This window comes from Lytechinus variegatus, chromosome 13 (assembly GCF_018143015.1).
Source record: "Lytechinus variegatus isolate NC3 chromosome 13, Lvar_3.0, whole genome shotgun sequence".
Taxonomy (NCBI): domain Eukaryota; kingdom Metazoa; phylum Echinodermata; class Echinoidea; order Temnopleuroida; family Toxopneustidae; genus Lytechinus; species Lytechinus variegatus.
Window position 1 is genome coordinate 27,241,745 of NC_054752.1, and position 11,717 is coordinate 27,253,461.

Here is an 11,717-nt window from a genome sequence, read left to right on the forward strand (position 1 = left end):
GAATCAATAGAGAAAAATCAGACAAGCACAATGCTGAAAATTTCATCAAAATCGGATGTAAAATAAGAAAGTTTTGACATTTCAAAGTTTCGCTTATTTTCAATAAAATAGTTATATGAATGAGCCAGTTGACATCCAAATGAGAGAGTGGATGATGTCAATCACTCACTATTTCTTTTGTTTTTTGTTTGAATTATACAATATTTCAATTTTTACGAATTTGACGATTAGGACCTCCTTGCCTGAAGCACAAAATGTTAAAATAATGGAATTCCACGTGTTCAGGGAGGAATGAAACTTTATTTCACATGACAATGATGAGAAAATAAATATATTTCATATAATAAAATACAAAATAGTGAGTGATGTCATCAACTCTCTCATTTGGATGTAACTGGCTCGTTCGATATAACTATTTTGTTGAAAATAAGCGAAACTTTAAAATGCCATAACTTTCTCATTTTACATCCGATTTTGATGAAATTTTCAGTGTTATGCTTGTTGAATTTTTCTGTTTTTATTCAAATCAAGTTTTTGTTGGGGTGGAATTGTCCTTCAATACTAGCCAACTCAAAATAACAGAAAAAACACAAGATACATTTGATCATTATTGCCATTTAATATGAAATTTTGCGTATCACATTAATTACTTGCATAGAGATATAATACATATTTCAAAAATGTATGAATCTGCATTTGATTAAGAAGCTTCATCAAAAGATTACCACAAATATTGAATGAATAATGGACGGCAATACAAGCAATGCTAGTGTGAAAGACTTTGAAATTACTATTAAAATTCAAAAAGACTAAAATGTCGATGTTCAAGCTTAGACGATGGATTGCAATGTGTGTAGTTCTGGTGAGTGCATGGAGTTCCATGTATACACGTGTTGATAGAAACTTTTTTCTTTCTTTCTTTCTTTCTTTCTCTCTCTCTCTCTCTTCCTTCCTTCCTTCCTTCCTTTCTTTCTTTCGTTAAGACTGTATCATTGCGCGAGTGAACGGCATGCATCCCATATTTTCTTGCTGGACGAACTATATGGGATGCATCGCGGTCCTTGCATGCTAAGCATACCGTAATTTTCATTCCGCTTACTTTCCTTATTTCGAGGTCGATTTTCTTCGTTCGAAATTGAAAATGGACTAGTATTGGATGTCTGAATGTAATATGCCTTTGAAAACGTGATTAATATCGAATACAATAATTTCATTCCGAAGATCCTTCTACAGGCAGACAAGTCTTACGTAATAGCACAGCTGTTGTTTATCATTTCGTCCTTGGCTCAGCGCTCGTTTAGCTGGCCCGTGGTGGTGACATTGAGACAAGGGGATTACCTGGCCATGATGGGTTTATCGGGGTTAGAAATGTTTCCAAACGAAAAATGGGGTATACGACCGCAGTTTGCAGTCCGAAGTGCGGTCGAGAATCAAACAGGAAATTTTCGTAATGATAGCACTCCATATAAAAAAATGCATCTAAATGTAAAGATCTGGGTCCCATAACACAAAGGTTAGCAATGAATCGCTAATATGAAAGAACAGTTTCGATTGGTTCCTCATCAGTCTACTGAGCAAAATGCGAATGCAACGATGATCCTGATAGGCTAATTCATTTTGCGATTGATCTTTGTGTTACGGAGCCCTGGAGAGACGAGGCATTTTTTTTTCAAAGATTGAAATGCATGTGCTTAGATAGCACTAAGACAAAATGTTCAATTCAACTTAACTGTTCAATTCAACTTAACAGAAACAGTTAGAAATACACAGTTGAGATCAAAATTTGTGGGTGAAAATAGAGGGGCACTGTACTATAAAGGCAAATATAAGGCAATGTTCAAACCTTAATTTGTCCACATTTATTTGCACTCAAATGTACTGTCAATTACCAGAAGAGTGTTTTGTCACTATTAAATCAAATATTTGAAATCTATTTTGGTTCCATAGTAAGTTTATGTAATAAATTATGCACACAGAGATGCATTTTACTCAATTAGGTAAAAGCCTTTTGAATATATGAAGCTGAGCTTGACCGCTATAGCAGTGGGAATTTATGACTCAACCCTTGATAGATCTGAAATGAATTGCACACTCAAATTCTAACATTAAAAAAAAAAATCCTGCATAATCTAAACTAGCCAACTCCCAACACTTGCACTTGATTAAATAAATAATTTCAGAGATTGTTTTCTTGAGCATATGACCTTTGCTCATTTCCATACTCCGAACATCTTTGGGATAATGGATCATGATAGAACTATTTCCAAGGTTTCACAAATCTTGAAGAAGCAGCATTATCCTTGCAGTTTGGTGAACTCAGACCATTTCCTGATGATGGAATAATCTACACATACATGTACTTCATAGAAAATTTTCCAGCTTTTGAGGAATTGGCATTGGCACTTTTAGTTCTTCCAGTTTGGTAAAATACCACTTAGAAGGTGGTTTCAAACCGCCTCGATCATTAGAATCCCCGTTAAATTACGAGAACCTTTTTAGGCTAAAAAATACCCATTAATTATTCCTGCATTCACACCTTTTGGGATAAGTTCCCGAAGTTACGAGTATGCGCAGAATGGTCTGATAAGCAGGCAAGGCGCGAGATTCAAAATCACTAGCCCAGCAGCCACCAATGGCGCCCGCGCCCAACGACACGCTAGGATAAATCTTCCCGTAAATTGCTTTCACATTGCCAAAATACCTAAGACCTTGGAAAAATCCCTGCAAAAGTTCTCGTAATTTCGCCAAGTACCTACTATTTAGCAGGTATTTTCTTTCCGGGAAATTACGCGTAGTTTGCTTTCACATTACCAAAATACCTGGTATTTTCTGATCCAGGTAAATTTCCTGATCAGAGAATACCTGGAACTGACAAACTTCGAGGCGGTCTGAAACCACCTATTATGGATATCTCCTAGGTGATGATGGAACAATTTTTTCCAGGTGTCATAAATCTTGAGTAAGTGGCAGTTCCTCTCGCCATCCTGGCAGTTTGGTGAAATCATACTCAAAACACATCCTGGAAGATGATTTCCAAAATTTCCCACTCTTGAAGGAGTGACATTCATTTTATTGGTTCAACTAGTTTTGGTGAAACACCATGCAGATTGGCCATCTCCAAAATGATGATAGAACTACCATAGTCCTCTTCTTCAGGTCTTCAAGATCTGGAGGAAACAGCCATTGTTGTTTTTGTTAATATAGTGAAATACCACTCAGAACTATTTCCCAGAAGGCTTCCCAGATTTTGAAGAAGTGGGCTTTGTTTTACCACCACTCAATGATCCTGATCTTGTCTGAGGTAAGGCTTGCCTACGAGCAGGGGGCTTGATGTTCGGGGCAGCTCTTGCTCTCATCCGCTCTTCTTTTAACTGGATGTGACCACACAGGAGAAAAGATAAGAAAGGAAATAACCTAATGAGGATTCTGGTTATTCTAACATCAAGGGCTTTCATCACATGCAATGATCAGAAAAGTTCATTGTTCAAGGCACAGGGAACATCATGGATATGGAAAAAAAGAAAACTCAAAGCCAAACACAAGAACTTCCAAACTTGACAAAGAGAACTATTCTTTGCACATAGATATAAACAGGGCTGTGAGTCGCTACAATGAAGAGTAGAAATAAGAAACTCCTTTACATATAAAGAATCAGGACATAAGCCTGCTCTGTTAAAACATACAACTATCATCCATGGTCACTTTGCCATCCTGGCAACTACATGTAACATAAAAGGTTCAGATTGAATGGCTTCTGCATCCCCTGACAAGTAGATGTCCAAGAACTTCAGGACATGAGTAAGCCAAGATACTTCCTAAGGATAAATGTCAGTTTATTCTTGCCAAATAACTATTGCATTGCACCAGTTGTGCTACATAATAATTCTACGCAGCTCAGAATGACTGTGTACAAAACATTAACCAGCCGATGAGCTTTCTGAATTATTTGGTTTAAGTGTCCCCGAGAGGTGACTTAAATATAAGGTAAAGTACTTATATCAATCAATGAATTGAATTGCTTGAATATCCCCCCCGAGTATATTCTGAGTAAAATACTCATTTACAGTATCTGACTATATGTATTGAATGAATACCGGCTAGATCCCATACTGCAGGGCTCGACATTAGCAGTGGCCCGAAGCAACCAAAAATGAGAGTCGGGCCACTAAAATTTTGTTAAAGCCTGCAATTGGTTGGCCCAGTCAGGCTACCAAAGTTTTGATAATTTGCAATGTTTTTTATTGTTTTAGGGCCACCAGAAATATGAAATTGATGATTTTGGTTGACCGATCGGGCCACCAAGAAAAAAAGTTAGTGTGGAGCCTTGCATACTGAAATACATAAATTTGAGATGTTACCCTCTGCTGGTATCGCTTCTCATAGTATTCCATATCAGAATCAGTCCCTGTTAGCTTAAAGTTAGCCATGTCATCGGTCAGCTGGGCCACTTCTTGACCATTCCTGCCTTCGAGCTGTTTGAGGGTTGGTCCATGCATGCGTAGGAATGGATGATCACTTGATCCTATGGCTTGATTCAAGAATGCTTCATCTGGTGTACCTGGGGGAGGAATGAATATTAACATAATAACAAAATGGAGATTTTCATATTTCCTTTTTACATAGGAAATAATCTTTATCTTTGACACGATAGATTTATAAAAGCGCGTTTCTAATTGGATATTGATTAAAAAGTAGGTGTGTCTTACAGAGATAAAATGAAGATAAAATTGTTCTCAGAATACCATTTCGGAGAGATTTTAAGGGTATTTTATCTCACTGATTTTAACGGAGATAAAATATTTTATTTTATCTGAGATAAAATGGATCTCAGAATACCACCCCTGGTTTTCCTGAACATTTTGAAAAGATTACAGATACAGATTTTTAAAGAATACGTCATGGATAAAGAGTTTGTATCAACATAAGAAAAAGCAAAAAGTGACCTTTTGAGGGTATTTTATAGTCCATCAAAGGGAAAGTTGTTCACACGTGATGTCACACATCCTTGTCGCATTGCCAATGGGAAGATCTCCATAGCATTAGTGATTGCAATATTCAAATGATCATAACTTTCTCATTATTTGTCTGATTTTTCTCAAACTTTCTTTGTTCTTATTCTTTGATTTTTCTGTTTCAACACAAACCTACTTGTTCCAAAGGTTTCATTTCCCTTTAAATCTGTGAACTATATATGCAAAAACGTGTACCAAAACGGGTACTTAAGTTCCTGAACATTTGAAAAAAATTGTTTATATGACCTGCTTTCCATTAGTTTTGAATTCCAATTTCTTAAAACAATCATTTTAACTACTTGTGAACAAATGTTGACTTGAAATGACTCCTAAGGACAATTGCAAAAATTCTGAACCCTTAACACACTATGGAAATGAAAATGTTGGACTTTACAATTTGGTGACATTTGTGTCCTTGTAAAACCATCATAAAATGTTTGTGAAACCTGTGAAAACCAGAATGTACAAGGAATTTTTTAGTACTAAGATTTACGAGGAATTTTTACTGCTAGTGAATCACCTTTTACCCTTTATGAGTTTCAATGCCTGCCTAGAGTGAAAGAAAGAAGCCTTGTCTTGTAATTAATTAACTTACTGGTGTAAAGTGAGTATGACTATTAGTCTTTCTGCCAATCAATTGTATCATGCAAGAGCATAAAACTATCAACTTTTTAAAGAAATATAAAACCCTGTTTAGAACTCAGTGGCCCGTATTCTGAAGTCGGGTTTAACTTAAACTCGGGTTTAAAATTGTGGTTTAAGTATGGACAGTCAATTGTAACATAATCACTAACAGTAGAGATATCATACTTTCCAGCTCATTCAGCTCTCAAATCATTCATAATTGTGTAGGGAAGTATAAATAGATGATTGTCTTCACCTTCGATGAATCAGGAAAGAGCACAGTAAACATATGAAACATAGAAATTTTGACACTTTTGGCTTCTCATACTTAAACCACAACTTTAAACCTGAGTTTAAGTTAAACCCGACTTCAGAATAATGGGCCTTTAACTCTGACAGGCAAAACCACTCACCAAGTCCGCTGTCATCGAGTCTCATGTACCCTTCTGCTAGAGAGCTAAACCCTGTCAGTCCTCCCATGGCTTGGTAAGGAACATTGTGACCCACAGGATGACCTCTGGCCTGTCTCTCTTCCTTAGTCTCTACGATGGTTTCATGCGCATAGGTCGGCTGCGTACAGCTGCAGGTGAATGAACTTTTGAAAGCTACACACTGGCATCCCGCTGAATAAAAATAAGAGAAAGAGAAAACAAGCATATACAGGGATTCAGTTTAATAAATATGAGGGGAGCAATAAAAAGCTCTCCTTAAATTTTAAGGGGAGCATTATGAGAGCACTACAAAAAGCTCTTCTTTGACATACAAGGGGAGCTCTCTTGTCCGATTTCAAAATGGATGGAGGAATGTACACTAAGTTACAACCCACAACCAAAGGAGACAAACAATTAGATCTATGCAATATTTATCTCATTGAACTCTTTAATGTCATTCTTGCAAGTGTGTTATTGCTTACAATATAATTGTATGTTATTTACAAAACCTTGACAGAGAACAAGGTTTTTAAGGTTGACTCTAATAGTTTGATCATTGACTGACACTCTTGTTAAAGAGAAATTCCAGTAGTTGCAGCAAACACTGATTTCATGAGAAAGTCTGTAAAACCAGGCTTAATTGTCAGTATATCATCAAGGATGAAGATCTGGTACAGTTACATAAACTGAACTTTGTGAAATCTTGAAATCTACGCTGAAAAACGTTCACACTGAAGATCACCAACACAGATAGGCACACGTGGGACAGTGTATTATTATTGCTGGAATAAAGACCCGACGGAAGTGACAGAATCTGCGCTTATTTTGCTAATTTCTCAGCAATTACACAGTTTCTCCCAGAATCCTTTGGCACATATTTTTTATTCATACAAACAGACACTTGGGTGGTCATTATATTAGATTCTGTAAAAAGTCATTTTGAGATCGTTACCAAAACTGGAATTTATCTTTAAGCAATTGCTGAGGCGAGTGACAAATCGCTCTACCAAAAATGGATTAAGGAGAGCGGTAGCGAGTGATCACTCTCACTCCCCTTAAACTAAGTCCCTGCTCATATTAAAGGCAATTTTCTTCTTTTGTATGATCATCTGCCATCATAAAGTCAAAGAAAAGACATTACATGAAAAGATGATATAAAATAAACCTTGGAGTAGGTGCTAGTTGGGGCTGACTTCAACTGACCTATGCATCAGAGCACAACAAATGGTTACAGTTACCAGAGCAATTTCTTGCAGACTGGGCCACTGGGGTATCAATGAAATAACAAAATACATAAGAAATGCAGTCAAAGTTTTTTGACAATTCAGCACTTTCAAAACTTGATATCCTAAAACTGTCCTACAGTGATGCATCTATTTGTGCACTGGAGTGTTGTGTAGAATTTTTAATAAATCACATTATAGTCGTGGAACAAATGCCTCCCCCCCAGAAGACACCAAATCATCAAACTTACGTTTTCGACATCCATGGTGTTGTTCTTCAGAATGATCATCGGAATAATGCTTACACCGACATCTGATTGGCTGACTGCCGTTGAGTGGCACATAGTTGAAGGAGACACACTTGCAACCTTTGACCCGGCAAGGCAGCATAATGGGCCGCTCTGTGGGGATCTTCTCAAAGTCTGTCTTATGTTGCTTGTACCTGAAAGAAAATCAAGATCATCGAGGATTGAATATTCCTGACACTTGTTTACAATTTACACCCGCTAAAACGTTAGTAATCCAACACATATCTAATAATAAACCACATCAGAAAAATGTTGAAACAAGTTAGGATTTTGAAAATTTAACAGGTTATTTTTTTCTGTTCACACTGAAGGTGTTTACAGAACTTCAGTTTGAGTTAGAACAGTATTGTGGTTTGAAATTAATCTAAATTGAATTACTTCAACACAATAATTGTTGCAGTGTATAGTATAAGATATAGAGAATATCATAATACTACCAGTATTAAAAAACCATGTTCAGGTATGGTGCAGATCAGCAGATGATCACTGCATTTGCATATTTCTAGCTTACAAACATTGGCAATATTCTGAACTAGAAAAAGTCAACCTAACAAATTAAAGAAAAATCAAACAAGTATCACAGTAAAAACTTGAATAGAACTTCAATATTTGATGTAATTGTAAAATAAGAAAGTTAAGATATAACAACCAAGATGAGTAGTTTCAATGAACTGAGGTGACTACCTATCATTATTTGTTACCTCAAAGACTGGGGTCCCCTTGGCCATTGAATGGCCAGTAAGGGGCAGTGCCAGGATGTTTTAAATGGAGGGGGGGGAGCAAGAGGACATAAAGAGTTCAGTCCCCCTCTTTATACCCCCTCCACTGCCTTTTTCCCTCTCATTTCATTTTCTTTTTCATTTGAAAATCAAATGGGGTTCAAGGGTCTTCTCCCCCACTCAGGCACTGTCCCTGAATTAGAGTTGTCCAATACCTGTGCTGGCAAAAACACTTTGTTTCTGGGCCGATCATCTTGCAGTCCATTCCAGTGGGCGATGTCCAGCTCACAAACAAGCGATTCTTCATACGGGTTGGGATGACTTTTTTCTTGTACTCCTCATACTGCTCCGGTGTGAACAATGTGCCTCCATCATCATCACCAACAATCCTAAATTATAAATATCAAATTAACAAAATTTGAAATTGATAATCTAATCAAAGACTGCCAAATTACCGGTGCTCTAGCTAAAATGTAGAAAGTAAAGGTCTAATAAAAAAAAATTCTACAGTCTACAGATTGGAAAAATCAGTCGAGTTGTAATGCCATCGCTTTTCATAAAGAACGATCTACTTCTTTCGATTACTGGCCTACATAATTTTTACTTTGGCTTTTCAAAATATGACATTTGCATCCTTTGCCTTGGCCATGCAAATACATGTAACTACAATGTGACTTTAAAAAGTTTAACATTAATGTTACTAGTTATTCTTGTGATCTAGCAGCCTAATTTAACAAGATTGAAAACAATATTAAAAGTAGCAAAAAGACAGGGATGGTATTCTGAGATCCATTTTACCTGAGCAGATAAAATAAAATATTTCATCTCAGTTAAAATCAATGAAATACCCCTAGAATCGGTTTCGAAGTTTATCTGAAACTAAAAAGTGATCGATTCATCTCAGACTCAGAGTAGACCAAAAGCTCCGGTCTCTGTTTTATTGGTTGTTCCGCTGAACTCTGTTGGCTCCACTCACCAAATACAGAGACCGAAGTTCTAACTCGATCTGTACAGGGACTCAATGGCCATATGTTTATAAGTTCAGATAAACCAGGGAAACGGTAGGTTTTTTTTTGTATATTTTTCCCGTTTGGTGCATTTCAGGCCAGAACAGAATGATAATCTTTATTTTGGCCCCGTTTTTTTATATATTTTTATAAAATAAAGACAAAAATCGATGAGCCCCGTCAGGGGGATTTTGCATTGTTTACTCCCTAATGGCAGCTGCACGATCGCGAGCTGCCTGTGTACAAGGAGAAATAAAAAAAAAAAAAATGTTTAAAAACTCCAGTTGAAACAGACAGTTGCTAGCTGTCGAACACCATGAACTCAGTCTCAGAGATGATTTGATCACTTTTTAGTTTCAGATAAACTTTGAAATATTAATCATCTCAATAAATTTTTGTCTTGCATTTATAAGTTAAAGATGAAACATGACAGAGCAGTGCCTGCGTTAATGTTGGCTGTTGCTAATAAAATAGTCAGACTCAGTCATAGGCTTAGCATAGTCTCATAGACAATCACGTTTATTATTAACAATTTGATTTCGACTTGTAATATTGTATAAATCTAGGGCCTAGGTCTAGGGCCTACCAATTTCAAAAATCAAAGTCAGATTTGAAAAAAAATACCCCAGAATACCACCCCAGGGCCCAGGCAAATGCCAATGGCATTATTTTGCCATCTGTCAGCATGCAACGTTGGGTATGAAGCTCAGCCAGCAGAGGCTCCAACTTGACTCGTAGTCGTCAGCGGTACGAGTGGAATAGCCTCCCCGAAACCCCCGGCGTCCGTCCCATAGCACATCGTTCGCTACAATTTAGTACAAAACCTAGGCCTAGCGAGCGCGAGCAGTCATTTCATTCAGCAGTCTTCATTGAAAATCTGAGAAAATATGAGCTTACATTACCTTCTGTACTCTAAGTATTGATCCACTGATTCGGCAGCCCCTGGTCCAAACCGTAAATTATATCCTCTGTCTCCCATACTCAAAATTGTCGTGAATATTGTTCAAAAAGGCAAATTAATTCAACAGGGCGTCATTCGTTACCGAGGAAACATACCAATGAGTTAAGATGGCTCACTCTGGTAAGACGTGTGGTCTGGAAAGCATAATGCCGCGGATATGTAAGTATTTTATGCAGCTGCTGTAGCATATAATTTATCGGTGGTAAGTAGTCTCGGGAAGTATGGCTCTTTGCGAATGGAATCAAGGTTAAATGACTAAATCCATATTTTTCAGCAATTTTATTTTTTGGCATATTTTAAAAAGACATTCACCATGTTCACCATATGCACATGAGTATAACGGCACTTCTCTTTTCCCCTACCTGTCAGTCTCGATGTTGAAATGGCATGCTGTTATTTGTAAAGGCTATAGTCTTGTTGAACCTCATTGGCGGCGGAAGCCCAAACTGAAGTTTTAGGGGGGGGGGGGGGCGGCCGGGCACCATCAAATTTTTTTGACAAGCAAAAAAAAAGGTTATCAACCAAAAATTTTAGGGGGACGTAGGAAACAAAATTGACAAGCAAAAAAAAAGAAAAAAAGGTTATCAACAAAAAATTGAGGGGTGACACACGACACATCCCCCGCCCCCCCGCTTCCACCGCCTATGTTGAACCTTCATTGCCTGACATAGCAACAACTTGAATTTGATTGATTTTAGCCCCATTAGCAATTAATGCCCTAAGGCAATCGAGGGGCACTGGAGACCCATTAAAATATTCACCATACCAGAGACAACCTAAGTGGAGAGGGGCAAATAAGTAAATCCAAGTAAGTGAGGCACGAGAGGTAATTCATTGTTATTTGACATTACATTGACATTATTGACATTACAACTGTGTATGTCAACTGCAGGGCCCTGGTAACGATATCTTTAGTGGGCGACGTGCTGATGTAATTTTGAAAAGCCAAAAAAGAAGAAAAAGAGTTTCTACTCCAAAATGGAGGTCATAAAAAAGGGTTTCACTGTTCAAATTGAATGTCATTTGAATTATATTTGTCAATTTTTCACACCTAGAATTCCAGAGGGTACTGCCTATATGGACTACACACAGCACCCCAAGAAACATAGATCTCATACAAAACATGTAAGCCTATACCAATTACATGACAATTTTTTACGCAAACAAGATGTAAAATTAAAGTTGATGAGTTACCTAGGTTTGTTTGTAGAATAAGAATTATCAGGATAAATTATATCTAGCTGACATTTGAAATTCGGCTTTTTGCTTTTTTTAAAACATATATATGCCATATTAAAATTACAATACACTCGTTATTATGTCTAGGTCTATAAAGTTATAGTTAACTAAAACCAATCTCCCCCCCCCCTTCTCCTTCTTTCATTTTCTCCCCTCCCGTTTCTCTCTCCATTTCTCCCTCTCTTTATCTCCC

General features: G+C 37.2%; 1 protein-coding gene across 2 annotated transcripts; it reads right to left on the reverse strand.

Annotated features, from left to right (window-relative positions):
- Nucleotides 1–2,858: 2,858 nt before the first annotated feature.
- Nucleotides 2,859–10,618, reverse strand: LOC121426857 (protein FAM221A-like). 2 transcript variants are annotated; one of them, XM_041623259.1, is made up of 6 exons: nt 10,227–10,379; nt 8,533–8,706; nt 7,542–7,732; nt 6,050–6,259; nt 4,359–4,558; nt 2,859–3,371 (listed from the first exon to the last, which is right to left on the reverse strand). In XM_041623259.1, exons 1-6 carry the CDS (start codon nt 10,301–10,303, stop codon nt 3,222–3,224), a joined length of 1,002 nt encoding a protein of 333 aa, XP_041479193.1. In that variant the 5' UTR covers nt 10,304–10,379; the 3' UTR covers nt 2,859–3,221. The 2 variants fall into 2 exon arrangements, with proteins under 2 accessions (XP_041479193.1, XP_041479194.1); XM_041623260.1 differs by lacking the exon at nt 10,227–10,379 and adding an exon at nt 10,598–10,618 and having other exon boundaries at nt 2,860–3,371.
- Between the last annotated feature and the right edge of the window lie 1,099 nt (nt 10,619–11,717).

Bases quoted from the DNA above. Each gene is read 5' to 3' on its own strand.
- LOC121426857 (XM_041623259.1), bottom strand. From the start codon at position 10,303: ATGGGAGACAGAGGATATAATTTACGGTTTGGACCAGGGGCTGCCGAA. The intron at 7,733-8,532 runs GTATTGGACAAC...ATTTTCTTTCAG, and splicing joins AAGTGTTTTTGCCAGCACAG to GTACAAGCAACATAAGACAG. The intron at 6,260-7,541 runs GTAAGTTTGATG...ATTTTTATTCAG, and splicing joins ACACCATGGATGTCGAAAAC to CGGGATGCCAGTGTGTAGCT.